A 19,241-nucleotide genomic window follows, 5' to 3' on the forward strand; every position below is an offset into this window, starting at 1 on the left:
AGATCTTTCTCCTGGCCAAGGAATTGAGATCCTGCAATCAATAATGAATAGGCCATTTATTACTGAAATTTCTCCTTCAAAGCACAGTGGTCCTTTCAAATTTTCTACCATGGAAGTCTGTTATTGCAATGATACGAGAGAATTAGGGTCTCAATGGATTAAAGGGATATGAGATAGAAGATGGGGTTCTTGAAGTAGAAGATCAACCATAACCTTGCCAAATGATGGAGCAGGCTCAAGGGAGAAAAGTCCACTTGTGCTTCTGTTCCTTATGTTCTTGCTGGTCTGACTGTCACACACATTGTGACTAAATTAACAGCAGAGGTGTGCATCCAGTAGAACTGCTGCCCCACGTCTCCAGTAACCGAGCTTCAATCCTGACCCTTAGTGATCTCTATGTGAGGTTGACAGGTTTTTCTCGTAACCAGTAGGATTCTTCAAATTCAAGTTTAATTGTCATTCAACCACACATGATTACCCATGAATACAGCCAAATGAAACTGCGTAACTCTGGGGCCAAAATTCAAAACACAGTACCAGCAGTCATACACAGCACAAGGCACATATCGCACATATGAACATATAAGATATCAGTAAAATACCATCATACAAAAAAATAAAGTCCAAGACCCTGTGTCCATGAATGTTGCAGTAGTCTGCAGTCGAACTCAATATAGCTTGCCTTCTGCCAAGTGAACACAGGGGGCAGCACTGACTCCAGCTGAGATGCCACACTACACAACCCTCAACTCCAACATCTTTCACCTGGGCAACTGTAAACAGGTGACATCGCAAACTGACCATAACGTATTGGAACAGATTTAGGCCACTTAGCCCACCCAGTCGGCTCCACCATTTCATCGTGGCTCATCCAATTTTCCTCTCAGCCCCAATCTCCTGCCTTCTCTCCATATCCCTTCATGCCCTGACCAGTCAAGAATCTATCAACCTCTAGTTGAGGCCTTGTCCTTGCAATGACTCAGGACACCTGCTCCCCCGACCGTCCACCAATAAGTTAGTGACTCGGACTTGAAGCTTTCCATATTAACAGTGTCCGACAGGGTCACAAGATCACAAGAAAAGTGACTAAGATGATCACTCTCTGTTACTCACCGCCTTCACGCCCTGACTCCACCAACACCCCACTGATACAATCTGCACCGTCCAGTTCCTTCTCTGCCAATAAGCAATTCGCTGATGGGGGTAGGCCTGCAATACTTTAAGTTTTTAATGTCCAGCAAGGTCTTGCCATCATAAAAAATACATTAAAAAAAGACAGCAACACTTTGCCTGGCCCCGTAGAAGCCGCTGCGACTGAGTGGACTGCCATCTGACCACCATCTTTTCCTCAGAGCCCCACATCCCAAAGGCAGGGGCTGGTGTGTTCATTGGCCATATACACTCAGTGCCACTGTTATTAGATACCTCCTGTACCTAATTAAGTGACCACTGGGTGTAAGTTGCCCCTCGTGTGTTGGTGAGTGATACAATCAGGAGAGAGTTGATGGGAATGTGGAGGGAATAAGCAAGGTGATGGTAAATGAGTGCTTGATGTTGACTCTAACTCAATGGGCCCAAGAATATTCTATTCTATATCTTTTAGGGTATGACTTGCACAGAGACTGCCCTTAGTCATGTTAGCAGAGTCGTTGTCTGAGGAGACTAATGGCTTCCTCAGAAACATTACTGATGGTAGTGGGGTTCTCTGTACATGTATTCCCTTCTTATGTGTAGACTATGATGTGCTATCCTCAGCCAGCTGTTCTGAGGATAGTTATTGTTCCAAAGTCACCACCTTTCACTCTGACAAACAGAATATGTGAATCAGAAATGTGGAACAAAAGATACAAGACATGTGCTGTAATGGTACAACTATAGCAGCTGTTCTATCTCACCAGGCAGGAAGGAGTAAGAATTAATGGTGTCATCATGTGGTAACAATGGTTATCAGCTAAAGTGTTCTACCTGAGGAAGGAAAGCTTTGGGGAACCAGCAAATTTTAGTTTAATTATTACAAGATGGATCAAGGAGCAATTGAGTTACATAGACCACATTGGTCTTTGGTTTATCTCCTGCTTAACAATCACAAATCAGGTACATGTAGTGAATCCAAAGTTGAAGGTGTATGTGAATGTAGAGTTGGATTTACAATTAGATCAACCAGAGTTTTATTGAGGGTGGAGCAGGTACAAGGAACTGAGTGACCTCCACCTTGAATGAGTCAAAACTGCACTCTGCATTGTAGGCATTAACCATCATTGAACAGCTGGACATTCAGATAATGAAATGCTTTGTGATTCCCAGATATTCCAGGTTGTTGTGTGACACCTCAAGGTGATGTGGATGCAAGAGATGACATTTGCCACTACTAAGAAATCTCATAATCCTGGGGGATTCCTGCTATTCTCCACTCAGTGAGAAACAGATGAATTGATTCTGTTAAATATAACCTCCACTTCCTCCCTAATATTGTTGTCCTTGATATGTTTGTGCATTCAGTACCAGCCTGAAAAGACACTCAAGTGAAAAAATAATCATAGTAACCATCATGTCCATTTGCATTGAGAGCAGGGTTTGATCTGTGGCTGTAGGTTCTGGAGAGCACACCACTGGGTAAGCAGGACATCCTTCCACATTAGTCCCTTATGAATTGGGAATTGCTGCAATCCTACATGGTTCCAGCCTCACTTGCATCTCAACCGAAGCAGATAGCCTTTCTCAGCAACCATCTTCTCGTTCCCCCATCTCATTGTAGAATTAAATCAATGGTCACCAGAAACCTTCCTATCCAGTAGTTTTGCCTAAACTTAGAGGTAACTTCAATATTACAATTCATAGTATCACACAGCTCAGAAGCAGGCCCTTCCACACCCGCCTAAGCGTGTCCCATTTGCTAGTATTTGACCCATATCCCTCTAAACCTTTGCCATCCATGTGCCTGTTCAAATGTGTTTTAAATGTTCTTATTGTACCTGCCTCAACCGTGTATGAACATTGGACCAGAAGTCCCTACAAAGGACTGCGCGAACAGCTAAGAGGATCATAGGGGTCTCCCTACCATCCACTGGGGACATCTAGCAAGAGCGCTGCATATGCAGGGCCCTTTGTATTATTAAGGATCCCACCCACCTATCCATCCAGTATCCTCATTGACCTTCTACCTTAAGGCAGGAAACTACGATGCATAAAAACAGGAACCGTCAGGATGAGGAACAGTTGCTTCCCCCATGCCATTAGGCTTCTGAACCCCTGGCAGCATCGTACTTAAAGTGTTTCTGGTTAATCTGTCCTGGAGCTTACTATATTTAATATTAATGCATGTTGGGTTATGTGTGATTCATCTGTAAATTTTATCCTTACCTTCATAAGATATCATTTGTTATGTGTGTTATATACTTTACACCCTGGCTGGAAGAAACATTGCCTCATTTCTGTATACATTATATACATTTTGGTAGTTAAATGACCTGAGTCTCAGTATTCTGTAACTCCAGTCTCAGCCACATACTGAAAAGCATCACCACCTTACAAGCCACCTTCTCCGATCATTCACCTGTGTATAACTAATGATACATTTAAGTAGCGAAGATGGTGACAATTCCTGCTGCTAAACATTAGGCTTTCCAAAAATACAAACAGCATGTTTAGCAAATAGTAAACAGTGTCAGTTGCTCATGGAAGTCCAGTTTGACAGGAGTTTTATCTGAGCAGCATTGCAAAGGATTGCTGCTGAAATCTACGTACTCTGCATGTTTCCATTATGTGTGGATGTCAGCCAGGGCCTACTCTCCAAATGCAGCCCATCTGTATGTACGTCACACATCAAATTCGGCCTAATCCAGGAGCCAGAGCATCTGAACAACCAGCACAATGGAGGTTATTTCCAAAGCCCACGTGCCTAATATTGTCCTTGGGCATACACTTCTTGGGTTATGTACCTGAGTGCTGGATGCAAGACCCTTAATATCCCTCATCAACCTGGGTTCCCTAATCTGGCAAGACTCGCCCTTCACTCGAACAAGTACATGCTGGATCTGAACTCTTCTCACTGATAAAAACTTACCACTTGACAGACATTGCTTTACCTGGAAACAGTTTCAAAGTGACATTTGAAAGTTCTAGTCTGATGCCAGCAAAATTAGCCTTCCCCCAATTTAAGACCTAATTTCAGTTCTATCCTTTATTGTAACAATCTTGAAGCTAATAGAATTATGGTCACTGGCTCCAAAGTACCACCCCACTGACACATCAGCCACTTACCCTACCTGGTGGAGTTCAAATTTTACACCCTCTTTATTACAGCCTTCAACATATTGCTTGAGAAACCTTCCCTGAAAACACTTAACAAATTATGATCCATTTAATCTGAAATCTATCACTTGCTGGCTTCTACTCCTTTCCCCCTCCCCACCTTCTTATTTAAGCTTCTTCTCCCTTCCCTTCCAGTCCCAATGATTTTGGGTCTCGGCCCAAAACATTGACTTTCCATTCCTCTCCATAGATTCTGCCTAACCTGCTGAGTTCCTCCAGTGTTTTATATTTGCCCCTCTGGAGAATTTCTTGCGTTTCTGACACAGTCCTATGTTCTGATCCATGCTCATTGATTCATTGGTGTTCTGTGTTCATCTTGTCACCCAGAATCCTGTACTGTACTGACTGGGAAAAAGACTCTGAAGCTCTTACCCTATTTAAGCCTCTCACAATTTTATGTACTTTGTATCTCAGCTTACAATGTTCTTTCTACTAGTTTTGATTTCATAACTAAGGGAAATGGTTTCTGCCTTCATCTTTTATTTAGGACTGACAGAACCTCATACCTTCAGTTAAATCTCCTTTGTTTCAGCCTCTGATGGGGAGAAGGCAAGAGAATGGGATTGAGAGGGTTAATATATTAACCATGATGGAATAGTGGAGCAGACTCGATGGGCTGAATGGCCTAATTCTATTCCTGCAGTATGTCTTATGACCAGCATAGGCTGGATAATAGTGTTGTAACCGACCTCTGATTTTGAAAGTGTACATAACCACATGCAATTCAGAAAGGAGGTCTGGGAGAAGGAAGGAGTGGAAATTGAAATGAGACCTGTGATATCTCTGAAACATAAGTGACTTATTACTTAGCAATGCCATTTCACAATTGATATAAATTTAATTCAGGTTTTAAAACACCTAACTTCTGACTTAACACTTCTAGTTCTCCCGTTTCCTCATTTACATTATTACATTTAATTCATTTGCTTAGTTAAGAGAAAAAAGCCAAGGCATTGCCTGCTGTAACATGTATAAGTGATGATCCCAATCCAATCACTAAACCACACTGAACTGAAACACTTTGTATTCATCCTCTGTGCAGAAGGCATTTTTCACTTCTGCTTGTTGGAACGTGGCAGTAGTTCAAGCCTGCCTGAGTTTCGATGTTACATTCTTTACCCACGTCCTAGCTTGTCATCTCGCTGGAAGAAATGCAGTAGCTTCAGCAGAGTGTGTTTACCTAAATTAAACAGTGCAAACTGTTGGAGAAATGTGCATTAAATTGCCGTTTCTCAAACTGCTCTCAAACTTTTATCATTGAGACCGGCAACTCATACCAATTCTGTGATGTGACTGTGAATAATTACTGAACTGCATCTGAAGGTGAGATTATTTTTTTCCCTTTTACTGTTGCTTTCTGCTTTTATTGATCAATGAAACATAGATTCCTGGCTGCGATCAAGAGTCACGCTCAGACACTGTCTGGTGTCAAATGTCACGGAAGTTATTTTCATACAGAAGCTATGTTATATATCCTTCCACTTTTTGCTTTTTCATCTCCTTTCTTATACGTTGCACAAAACGCTTAAAAGAACCATGTTGATATAGGTAACAACAGGATAAAGGCAAGGGTGGAGCACAAATAATATGCTCAGAACTGTAAAAATACAACTCCTTTGAATGCCTTCAGCTCTTGTGTGCAGTTCAGCTATCTGTCGATTTCATAGATGACCTGAATTATTATCTAGGTATCACACACTTCTTTCACTGCAGTTCTGAAGACCACTTGCCTTTGACAGAAGAGATGAGCCAATTCATCATTTCTCGACCCTGCTCCTGAGCACAACGTTATTGCAACTGGGCCACAGTTAATTTTCTAATTCATGGTTATTTTTGATTTTATCACCCCATGGTGATATCCCAACCATCAGCATATTATAATGAACTAAAGCAAAATACTGAGGCTGCTGAAAATCTGAAAGAAAACCAGAAAATACAAGATTGGAAGTTCAAGATCCAAGATTGTTACTCTGGATCTGATGCAACATAGAAAAGAAGCACAAAGAACATAATAAAAAAAGAAAACAAAACAGAATAAATACAAAAAGCAATCCTATTAAGTACAATGTACAGTATAAGTAACAGTTATATACACAGACTGATTGTATGCACATACAACTGTGCTAGGTGATGTTATGTAGTGGTGGGGGGTGTTGATTAGCCTGACCATTTGGGGTGAAGTAACTGTTTTTGAGTCTGGTGTCCTGGCGTGGATGCTGTGCAGCTTCTTCCCTGATGGGGTGGGCTAACAGTCCATAAGCAGGGTGGGTGGGATCCTTCTGTATTTCATGAAATACTTGAAATATTCAATCTCAGGAAGTGTCTGTGGTGAGAGATGTTGCTTACAGCCTCAATATCAATGCAATCTCCGTGCCTGCTTTAAGTGGGTAAGGGCCAAAAATCTAATCCAAGGAACCTGATCCTAACTTGCTAGTCATAGCCAGTTTCACAGTATTGAAAGATGGAATATGAGAATTTTAAGTTGGGGTCCTACAGCAGAATTGGGAAGAGGATTCACATCTTCCTGTAGCTGTCTGGGTTTGACAAGGGTTGGAAGACACGAAGGCAAAGCTGGAGCTGCTGGCTCCCCAGGGTAATTGCTTCTTTTGGAAAATAGTCTAAAGCAGGGTTTCCCAGCCTGGGGCCCACGGACCACTTGCATAATGGTATTGGACCATGGCATAAAGAGTGTTGGGAACCCCTGGTCTAAAGGATGCTTTCAACCTTCCCAGCCTCAATCCGTCACCTTCCCCACAACCCTGAAAGCCAATGGCCACTCTGGCTTTCAGGATCATGAACATCAGTCCAGGCCTCCTGATTGCAGGTTGCTCTCCCACCAATAGCCAGCAATCACTGAAGGGTCAGCAATAGCAACTCTTGACTTGTCATAGGGGCACGCAGCATGTTGCCCACCATGTCTGTGCTGACAGATGACACCCATCTGTGTAAATCACAGTTTCCATCATTTGGCCCAGTCTTCAGTGTTTGGGTAATCCAGATGCAATTCAAATGCAGCTCTCTTAGACTTCCTCATCAGCGTACCTTTCCTAAACCACAATCAGTCTCTCAAAGCAATGATTTCAAATGGTTGCAGTCACAATCATGAACCGCAATGGTGGCCCTATGTGTAAATTTTCTATTTCACGCAATACATTTAGCTCCCTATATCAATGTCTGCTTCATTCTTTTACAGATGGAGCCCGGAGGAGGCAATGCCAGTGATGACATCGATGCCATGTTCAGCAATCTCCTGGGAGAAATGGACTTGCTGACACAGGTTGGTTGTACTTCATTTGTTCTTTACATTAGCGAAGGACCAAACCAAGTACAGGTGATTGGACAGCAGCAGGAAGAGTCCAGCATTGAGGAGAGAAATAATGCATTGAAATGTTTATGTTTTGCTTGCAAGTGAAGACAAGATAAACCTCAAAGAGATGTCGAGATGTCCTCTTCGTAGGAAAATGGTTTAAATTTTGATGCAAGCAGGAAAAAAGAAACAGAAGAGTTCAGAATCAGAATCAGATTTAATATCACTGGCAAGACAGAAAATTCCGAGGAACTCAGCAGGCCAGGCAGCATCAATGGAGAAGAGTAAACAGTCAACGTTTCAGGCCAAGACTCTTTATCAGTCCTAATGGAGAGTTGGATTAAATTAGGTGGCTACTATTCCTTTGAGAAATTATTTTCCATTTTCTTCAGACTGTTCTGATGAATATTCCCAAAACGTTGACTGTGCGTTTCCCCCCATGGATGCTGCCTGACCCACCGAGTTGTTCCAGCTTCCTTATGCATTTCATCAGAATGTTTATGTCCAGTTTAGTAATATCCAACATCACATTTTGCCCATAGACTCACAACATAAAAATAATTACAGAGCATTTCAGTCAGTTATTGAGGTTTCTGTATGTCTGACTCAGATTAAGCTTCTTCCACCCTCCCCAAACATTCCATTGTCAGAAAGAAAAGAAAAAAAAATGCTTTTGGACAGATTCTGAAAATATTCAGGTCTCTAGATGTCATTTATATCCATGAGGTCAGTGGCAGTAAAGAGATGCTTAGGGAGTACTCAGGTCATCTCTATTGTCCTGTTAATAGGCATCCGTTAGTCTCATGAGACCATGGATTTGCGCCTTGGAAGGTTTCCAGGGCGCAGGCCTGGGCAAGGTTGTATGGAAGACCGGCAGTTGCCCATGATGCAAGTCTCCTCCCTCCATGGCACCGATGTTGTCCAAGGGAAGGGCATTAGGACCCATACAGCTTGGCACCAGTGTCGTCGCAGAGCAATGTGCGGTTAAGTGCCTTGCTCAAGGACAGAACACGCTGCCTCAGCCAAGCCTCGAACTAGTGACCTTCAAATCACCAGACGACTGCATTAACCACTTGGCCGCGCGCCTGTAGTTCAATGCAATAACTCACAACCAGTGGAAATATTTACAAATTTATCCTTGTAATTCAGCAAAAATCATTCTTGAGTTAAGGCTTTTGCATGGAATACTTAAGTAGTTAGTAGTGACCCTTCTCAAACTCTTAGAGAGCTAGTACTGAAGGTATTCCTTCAAGAATCAGAAGGGAATCTATGGATTTTGATGATGATAGAAAGGTAAACATTGCCTAGAAATTCATACATTTAGTGCACCATATAACATGACAGTTCATTGCTCTCTGTCTCTGAAAATCAGTTCCACTGAAGTGAATAGAATGAACGTTGCAGACAGAGTACAGTCAGTTGTCAGTATTGATTGTATAATCAAACTCATTGAATTGGACAGAGAACTTGGTATAAAAAATGCACACATCTATTGCCCCTCCAGAAGGGATAGTAATCACAGATTTTGGAGGTGCTGAATAATTAAACAATTTTTTACTAAAAATGTGCAATTACAGCAAAACAAAAGTCTACTTTAGTGCAAAGTGATCAACTATTTACTTCCCAGAAATAAAACGCTATGAAGTCACATTTTAAATCATATGACTTCAGAGAAAGTAACAGGGTAGAGTGAAACGAAGCAGTAAAGGTGAGCTCATTCACTTCTTTAAAGTTAATTGAATCACTGACCAAGTACGCTGGGAAACCTGAACCAACAGTGAGACTAATCGTTGAACGACACTGTCGCTGGAAGTGAGAAAGTGGAAGCTGCTGGTTACATTAGAATCAGCAGTCAGTGCTTAAACACTCAAACACAAGAGTAAAACTGCAGATGCTGGAAATCCAAACAAGACATACAAAACACTGGAGGAACTCAGCAGGCCAGGCAACGTCTATGGAAAAGAGTACTATTGACGTTTCGGGCCAAAACCTTTCGGCAGGACTGGAGAAAAAAAGAAACACTCAATACTGCATTGTGCTCCCCTATTGCCCCAATCAGCTGAGTGCATCAGGGTCTTTCAATAGTTCTATTACACATCTGTTTAGAGTGTCCTTGTGTAAAGCTTGACTAGGTTCCACAGCATAATGGGCAAAGAAAAATAAAACCTGTAGCATGGTGCTTAGCCATCTTCCGTTCTTCCTCAATGGAAACAAAGGGTTCGATCTTTAAATAACTTAGAATGAGCACAAGGCAGCCTGAAGTAACCAACAAATTAATTGAAATTTCGTTTTCAATTCAAACCATGCACTATTATTTAATCTACAAATTACAATAAAGTTTGTCTTTTGTTTCCAATTTCAAAATTAAGTCACTGATAAGAGCAACTAGTTTAATTCTAAATGCCATCTGATCGGGCTTTCAACGTATTGCTGCAGTAGGCAGTATAAACCAGAATATTCATTTACTCCAGTACTGGATTAGCATTCTGAGCTGTGACATTATCTCTTCTTCCTCATTTCCCACTCCAACACTTGCCCAGTAACACTACCATCTACCCTATTCTCCCTAGCATCCCACCCGTATCCTATCACCATGCAAGAACAGTGTGATATCACAAACATGAGAAAACCTGCAGATGATGAAAATTAAACCAACGCACACAAAATACTGGAGGAAGTTAGCAAACCCGGCAGCATCTATTGGAAAGAGTAAAGAGTCGATGTTTTGGGCCAAGACCCCTCATCAGGACTGGATTACTCTTTACGTCGTCTGTTTACTCCTTCCTGTAGGTGCTTCTTGACTTGCTAAGAACAGAGTGGCAATGGATTAAAGGTAGGTGATGCCCACACCCACTGAAAGCTGGAAGCGCCCCACACAATATGATCCCCACAGGAGGATCCTGAAATGGGCATCATTATAGAGACGTTATATTTCAATACAGACATCAGAGCTCTATGTCAATTATGGGTCTCTAAGATGTTCTTAATGGACTTTTGGGCAGGATGATTGAAGTCTACTGCCTTCTATCGGTCAAGGTACATCCTGACATTTGGTCACTTTTTACAGGCAGGCTTATCAGCAGACTCTAAATGTGTAAGAAAAAGGTGTATTTTTAATAAATGCTTTGGAAGGGGTGGGGAGGGAGAGGGCTCAGAGTTAGCTGGAGTGCTGCTTGTCTTCCGACAAGTTAGTCTGGCCCACCTCATGTTTCCAAGTAACCGTAACCCTGGGTTTTGATCTCTCATGTGGTACACTCCTACACAGGCTCCCCAGACCTGCACTGCAGTCAGCTTTGCATTGATTACAGCCAGTTTTCCACTGCCTGCTGCTGGTGAGCTGGCCAGGACTACACCTCGAGTACTGCTAACTTGTTAGCCTAAATACTATCAGAGTCCATTCCCCAAGGTGATTTAAGCCTCTGGCAGCTAAAACAGCTAAAAACAATAACAAAACATTATCAGCCCCAAAGAAAGTAACTATAAAGAACAAAGTGAGAATTATTGTAATCAATCCTAAATTTTGTTTAAACTGTTCAGATAGTAGCACAAACGTTAAGTTGTTCATATTTCTGTTTGCTCCTTTTAATGGTGTGTTTAAGACTAATACTGAAGGCATCAAAGAAGTTCATACATTGTGAGCAATATATCACTTAATAGTAAACAAGAGAAAATCTGTGGATGTTGGAAATCCAAGCAACACACACAAAATGCAGTCTGAAACGCCAATTGTACTCTTTTCCACGGATGCTGCCTGACCTGTTGAGTTCCTCTTCCTCCAGTATTTTGTGTGTGTTGCTATCACTTAAAAGACCCAAATGTTAATCAGTCTAACATTAGAAAAATGTTGTATTCAATATACCATTTTTTGGTGTTGTTTTGTGATTTAAAAAAAATAAACTGCTTGCTTTTCAAATTTTCTTACAGAGTCTGGGGGTGGATGATAATCCACCTGAACCCATTAAAGCCAATCAGAAAATGGAGTTCAACTTCTCCATTGGTTTTACAGATGAAAATGGTAAGAACACGTTAAACAATGCAACCAGAAGTGCATTAAACACTGATTATCCAGGAAGGTTAGCCTTTGAATGCAATGTTTTAGTGCGACCTCTTATTTTTGGCCACTCTTGGCTTCTGCTTTCTCTAATCCTAGCTTGTTCGTTTTTAGGAACATCATTTTTGATTCTAGGCCTTTGCTGCTTCTAGTTATCTATATTGTAAATGTCAATTATACCTGAAGGCTATTATAACAGAAGGAAGAGAGTCATAGAACACTACAGCTCAGAAACAGGCCCTTTGGCCCATCTAGTCTGTGCCAAACCATTAATCTGCCTAATCCCATAGCCTTCCATGCCCCTTCCATTCATGTACCTATCCAAATTTCCCTTATTTGTTGAAATTGACCCTATATCCACCACTTGCACTGGCAGCTCATTCCATACTCCTACGATCCAACAAGTGAAGAAGTTCCCTTTCATGTTCCTTTTAAACTTCTCACCTTTCCTCCTAAACCCATGACCACTAGTCTCAGTGGAAACAGTCTGATTGCATTTGCCCTATCTATACCCCTCTTAATTTTGTATATCCCTATCATATCTGCCCTCAATTCTCTACATTCTAGAGAATAAAGTCCTACCTTTCAACCTTTCCCTATAACTCATGAGCTCAAATCTCAGCAATATCCCTGTAAATTTTCTCTGTGCTCTATCTGTCCGATCTATATCTTTCCTGTAGACAGATGAGCTAAGCTAAACACAATACTCCAAATTAGGCCTCACCAATGTCTTATACAATTTCAACATAACATCCCAACTCCTGTACTTAGTACATTGATATATGATGGGCAATATGCCAAAAGCTTTCTTTAACACCTTATTTGCTTTCAAGGCATTATGGATGCGTGTTTCCAGATCCCCCTGTTCCACCACACTCATCAGTGCCCTACCACTCACCATGACCTATTTGGTCCCCCCAAAGTGCAGCACGGTTGCATTAAATTCCATCTGCCATTTTTCAGCCCATTTTTCTAACTGGTCCAGATCTCACTACAAATTTGATAGTCTTCCTTGCTGTCCACCACACGCCCAATCTTGGTGTCATCCGCAAATCTGCTGATCCAGTTAACCACTTTATCATCCAGATCATTGATAGAGATGACAAACAGCAATGGACCCAGCACCGTTCCCTGCAGCACACCACTGGTCACAGGCCTCCAGTCAGAGCAGCAACCATCTACAACCACTCTCTGACTTCTTCTATGAAGCCAATTTCTAATCCAATTTACTACCTCAACTTGAATGACAGGCGACTGAACACTCTTCCACTGCCTTGCCTTTATCAACTTTTCTGGTAACTTCATTCAAAAAGCTCTGTAAGATTGGTTAGATGCAACTTACCATGCACAAAGCCATGTTGACTATCCTTAATCAGTCCCTGTCTATCCAAATGCTTATATATCTAGTCCCTTAGAATACCTTCCAATAACTTTCCCACTACTGATGTCAGGCTCACCGGCCTATAATTTCCTAGCTTATTCTTAGAGCCTTTCTTAGACAATGGAACAAAATCAGCTATACTCCAATCCTCCAGCACCTCACCAGTGGTTAAGGATGCTTTAAATATCTCTGCTAGGGCCCCTGCAATTTCTACACCAGCTCCCACAGGGTCCGAGGGAACACCCTGTCAGGCCCTGTGGATTTGTCCACCCTAATTTGCCTCAAGGCAGCAAACACCTCCTCCTCCTCTGTTACCGGTATAGGATCCATGACCTTGCTGCTGTATTGCCTCACATCTGTAGACTCCGTGTCCGTCTCTCGAGTAAATCGAAATGCAAAAAAATCCATCTCTTTCAGCTCCATGCATAGATTACCACTCCAGAGGACCACTTTTGTCCCTCCAGAGGACCAATTGTGTTCCTTGATATTCTTTAGCTCTTAACATACAGTATCTGTAGAAGCCATAGACCTTGTCCGCTAGAGTATTAGTCTTCTTTTAGCCCTCTTGATTCCTTTCTTAAGTGTTCTCCTGCATTTCTTATTCTTCTCAACTACATTTTTTTTTCCTGCCTGCATATACCTGCTATACACTTCCTTCTTTTCCATAACCAGGGACTCATACATCTCAAAAACCAAGGTTGCCCAAACCTGTTATCCTTCCCTTTTATTCTGACAGGAGCTTACAAACTCTGTACTCTCAAATTTTCACTTTTGTAGGCCTCGCACTTCTATCCCTCAATTCCCTTGCTATCTAAGAATGTCAATCTTCATTGATTACACTCAGACTCCACAGTTCTCTTGCACGGAGAATTGCCAAAACGTGCTGTTCTCTGAAGAAATCTATTCTCACCTCTGTCCTGAATGACCATCATCTTCTTTCGAGACAATGACTTCTGATTCTAGATTCTCCAGCCTGGGGTAGCATCATCCCTTCATCTGCCTTGTCACCTAAGATCTCTTTACTCTAGTGCTCAAATCTTCTTGCAATGAAGACAAACATAATGTCTCTCTCATTGTTTGCTGTACCTGCAGGTCGACATTCAGTGACTCATGTACAAAGATTCACAGGTTTCTCAAAGCAGTAACATCTTTCAATCTCTCATCACTTTAAAATAAGCCACCTTCCTAGTTTTTCAATCAAATGAGATCACATTTTCCAAGACATATCCTATTTAACATTTCCTCAACAATTCTCCTGGCCTAAATAAGTCCCTTCTGCAATCTTCTCTTTTCTCACCTTGTCATCCAGCATTTTATTATCAATAAATCTGGCAATATTATGTTTGGTGTCCTCCTCTAAATCATTCACATAGATTGTGAAAAGCCAGGGTCTTAGCATGGGTCTCCAACATTCTAACCTGAAAATGACTTTATCCATTAGCATACCTTAACTAATGGTACACTTAGTTGCAAGTATAGGATCCTTATTCTAAGTGATCGAAATGTGCTTAAATATCATACATGGTACCAAAAGGAAATTCAAAAGACACCATATCCTCTGTTTTCCTTTAGCTATTCAGTTAGTTACAACTTTGAAAATCAGTGGTAGATTTGTCAAACATGATTTCCTTTTCATTAACTTTTGTTGATGCTAAGTCTCCCTTTCCGTTTTACTTAATACGGAGTTTTCCCTATCACTCTCTCTGCCTCTTAAATAGTGGGTTACACTTGCTATGCTCTGATCATTTGAAACAATTTGAGTCTATACGGAATTTTGAAAGATAACCAATGCATCCGCAGTCATATCTTTCAGAACTTTAGGTTGCATGGCATTAGGACCTGGAGATTTATCGTCTTTTGATCACATTCATTCCCACAATATCAGTATTTTTATTTTTGCCCTCACTAAGTGCATTGTTTTGCATTGTTCTTCACTATATTCTGATGGTTTTCTGCTCTTCCTACGTTTAGAAAATTAGAGGTAGAAGAATGAGAATTGAGGAATAATCTCAATTCTAAACTCAACAGGTAGATGTTGAGATGATACTTCCCCAGCCATGGACCATTGAACCAGGGGTCACAGTGACAAAATAAAAGGTTAGAACTTTGGAGCAAGAGGGAAGAAAAAACATCCAGACGGTAATGAATCTTGGAAATGTCAAAGCCAAGGTGGATGCACAGGCTCAGTCGCTGAATACATTCACAACAGAGGTCGATACATTTTCTAAACAAGAGAAATTAAGATACAGTACTAGTAGCTGAAAGGAAAAGGGTTACAATGCTACAATAAATAAGTAATATTTTCTTTTTTTATTGCTGTTTCTTGGTTCCATCCAGATTGTTTTGTTCGAAGTTAGGAGCCTTTTTCTCTGTCGCCTGATCATGTGTGATACTCTTCTTCGTTTTCCATTTTTCCCGTCCCTTCTAAAAGTTAAGCACCCTAAAATATTTATTTCCCAAATCCGGTCACCTTAAAATCAGATTTTCTAAACAGCTATTGGATTGTACCTATTTCTGCCCTCAATTCATCTAGCTTGTTACAAATGTCATATGCGCTCAGATAAAGAGCCTTTATTTTACCTTTTCTACCATTTATTATGGATTCTGACACTGTCGATACACAATTGCATGCTTGTATGCTCTGTGCATGATATGCAGTTGCAAAGAAAACAGATGAACTACTTTAACTTTTCCTCACATTTTTTTTCAATAAAATCAAAAATTCTCCTCTGTGGTTTCTCAAGGGCATAAAGATTGATGCTTTGGGACAACAGAAATGATATATCTCCGATGTAAGAGTAGAAATATAAATTTCCTTTTCTGTTGAAGATTGATCTAACAAAAAAACAACTTCAGATTCCCTGTGTGAAGGAGTATTTGGCTATGAAACTTGTTACTTGAACATACACCCCAGTTACCTTATAAGGTAACCATAGCCTTCAGCCAGTAGCAGATGTCATCAGGTGGTTCCCAACCTTCACCGAGTGTTTCAACCCTTAACCAAGACACTCTCCAGTTGGTGGGCCGGCAGTGGTGGCCAAATCACTGCCCATCTGCTCCTGGCTTCCAGCTTCCCTCCTTTTGCCTACTCCAAATCCAACAAGAGGCTCATTCTGCCTCTTCCCCCATCCTACGAGCTGCTTGCTTTTTGCTCCTTTCGTCCAGGCCCAGATCTGACAACAACCGCCATGCTGATTCGGCTGGGAAACCTCTGCAGCCGATCTCCACAGTGAACAACCATGCCTGCCGTCCCTTGTCTTTACACTCCTTCACTAAGGGCTGGTACTTCAAGGCCTTTCTCTCATAGGCCTCTTCCCATCCCTCCTCCCACGGCACAGTCAGCTCAACCAGAATTATTTTCCTGTCTTCAGTTGACCACAGTACAATGTCCGGGCGTAGGGTTGTGTGCACCACATCCGGGAAACTGCAACCTCCTTCCCACATCGACCCTCATCTCCCAGGACCTGGCCGTTAGCAGCAGATTGGGCTTTGGTTGTTTGGCTACAAAAGGCCTGGCTCCCTCTTTAATGAAAGTGATAGCCTTCCTCAAATCTGTGCCAGCCGTCCTCTTCTTGCATCTCTCTCGCTCCAGTGTGTCAGCAAGAGCCAGAAGCACCTTATCATGGCGCCACCTATACCGTCATTGAGTTAGAGCTGTTTTACACCCAGACAGTATAGGATCCAGTGTCCCCTTTTGACCGCAGAGCTTATAGTTCGGGTCCTCTCTCATCCCCCCCATGTGTACAGATGTAATGGTAAAGGAAGGGTGTCATGCATGGATCGCAAGAGGAAGGTAATACAGAAGGGCTCCAGTCTCCATAACTCTGCCCATGAGATCTTGCGCTTGGGCAGATCCTATTTTGTCCAGGCACCCTGGGACCCTTGTTCCACTGCCTTTGACATCTGCTTCTCTTCCTCACGAATCTGTACTTCTGCCTGTACCATGTCTCGCCTGTCCCTTATGCTTGCGTCTCCCCACTGCTGGAAGTGAACTGAGCCGAGGCCTTGCAGCCCAACACAGGGGTTGCCGATGATATCTCGCAGCTTCAGAGAACACACTGCCAGCTCCACAGCTGCGTTGGCTGCCCGCCTGTGCCCAGATTTGGTTGTAACGCCTGGTTGCTTTACCAAGACGTCATTGGAATCTGGAATCTCTCAAGCTTACTAAGGCTCTGCATTTTGCCACCTTGAATTCCTCCACAACAGGTGACAGGGGAAGCTGCAGTTGCCCAGATCAAATACAGAGGCCCACTGAAGAGAAGCTTGGGGGAACTCCCAACCATCTCCGCAGGTGCTTGTTGATTTTCCTCTCAATGCCCTCTACAGCAGTCATGGGGAACTCATAAAGTGTGAAGAGCCAGAAGAGGCGTGGGCAGAAGGCTGTATTGGTACAGCCAGGTCTTGAATTTACCGGGAAGTCCGGATTTGTCAATCTTCTTCAGCCATTCATTTATCTGCTTCACAGCATTGGTGACATTGACACAATTGTCAGTGACACATTAAACCACTTCCCCAAGCATTTAAACGGGTTATCTTCGATGGAAGGGATGACCCTACCCTGAACTTGGAGGCTAAACTTGCTAGTAACTTTGCCCTTTCTGATCACCATACACCTGGACTTCTTGGCCTTGAAGGACGTCCTCGCCCAAGTGGCTACATTGTCCAGGGTTTCCCATGCCCATCTTGCTTGGACATGTGACACAGTTGTTATAGTGATGTCGTCCATGAACCTTTGTAGAGCTGGCTGAACAATGCCCAACTCCAGCGTTGGGCCACGGGTTACATTTCTTTCCCAATGTTATTAATTCCCTTCCAATTCCTCACTGCACATGAGTGTTGCTGCACCCCTTAATAGGTTTTTTTCACTTTGACCCAACGCCTTTGAGCCAAGTATTCATTCACTCAGCTGAAATGTGACAAATATACAAATGCAATCAGTCCATAAAGTACGTATATGACTATTCTACTATATACATGAAATATGGAGAAAAGGGATACAGAACATCCAACACAAAAAAAGATTACATTTACTTAAGGTGAGGGGAAAGTACAAAGGAGATGAGTGAGGCAAATTATTTACGCAGACTGGAATACACTGCTAGGCTCAGTGGTAGAGGGAAATAGCATAGCAGTGTTTAAGAACATTTTAATATACGGAGAAGGGAGGTATAGAGTCAATGTTCAGGGAAGATGGATTACATTAATTAGGATTCATTCCTTTCATTAGGTTCGCACATTATCATGGGCCAAGGGGCCTGTCCCGTTCTATATTATTTTATGTTCTATAAAATGTAGTTGCGGGTGGGAATGAAGTTGAGGAAGGAAAAAGTCTAATCCCCTAAGCATTTGAGTTAATTGAGTGTTAAAAGGTTAAAAAGCTCAAAGAGAATCTCAATGTGATTCAAACTCAAGTCAGAAACATTTCTGGAGGGGCTGAAAATCTTGAGCAACGTGCACAAAATGCTGGAGGAACTTAACAAGTCATAGAACATGTTTGGAGAAAATTCCGATGAAGGGTCTCGGCCCTAAAGAAGTGTCTCTCTCAAAATATCATAAAACCATAAGACATAGGAGCAGAATTAGGCCATTTGGCCCATCAAGTCTGCTCTGCCATTCCATTATGGCTGATTTATTATCCCTCTCAACCCCATTCTCTAGCCAACTCCTGTAACCTTTGACTCCCAGATGATTCTAGAACCAATCAATCTCCACCTTATATATACCTAGAGACTTCACCTGCACAGCCATCTGTGGCGATGAATTCCACAGACTCAGTACACTCTGGCTAAAAAAATGTTTTCATCATCTGTGGTCTAAATGGACATCCCTCAATTCTGAGACTGTGCCTCCTGATCCTAGACTCCCCTGTTATAGGAAACATCCTTTCTACATCCACTTTATTTAGACCTTTCAATATTAAATAGGTTTTAATGAGATACCCCCTTCATTCAACTAAACTCCAATGAGTACAGGACCACAGCCATCAAATGCTCCTCATATGTTAACCCTTTCATGCCTGGGATTAATCTCGTGAACCTTCTCTGGACCCTCTCCAATGGCAGTACATCTTTTCCTAGAGGGGCCCAAAACTGCTCGCAATATTCTGTGTGGTCTGACCAATGCTTCTGTGTTACATACTTGCTTTCATATTCTAGCCTTCTTCTCGAAATGGATGCAAACATTGCATTTGC

The 19,241-nt window shown here is 42.0% G+C and overlaps 1 protein-coding gene across 2 annotated transcripts in view; it reads left to right on the top strand.

Moving 5' to 3' along the window:
• Positions 1-19,241, top strand: part of apbb1ip (amyloid beta (A4) precursor protein-binding, family B, member 1 interacting protein) — a 141,893-nt gene that overhangs the window by 46,155 nt on the left and 76,497 nt on the right. The window contains exons 1-3 of one of the 2 annotated variants that reach the window (XM_063044266.1): positions 5,517-5,634; positions 7,505-7,588; positions 11,543-11,633. In XM_063044266.1, the coding sequence (XP_062900336.1) occupies positions 7,505-7,588; positions 11,543-11,633 (175 nt within the window). In that variant the 5' untranslated portion in view covers positions 5,517-5,634. Of the gene's footprint in view, positions 1-5,516; positions 5,635-7,504; positions 7,589-11,542; positions 11,634-19,241 lie in introns of those variants that run through there. The other variant, XM_063044265.1, reaches the window with a different exon arrangement.

Source organism: Mobula hypostoma, chromosome 3, assembly GCF_963921235.1.
Source record: "Mobula hypostoma chromosome 3, sMobHyp1.1, whole genome shotgun sequence".
In the NCBI taxonomy this organism is placed as follows: Eukaryota; Metazoa; Chordata; class Chondrichthyes; order Myliobatiformes; family Myliobatidae; genus Mobula; species Mobula hypostoma.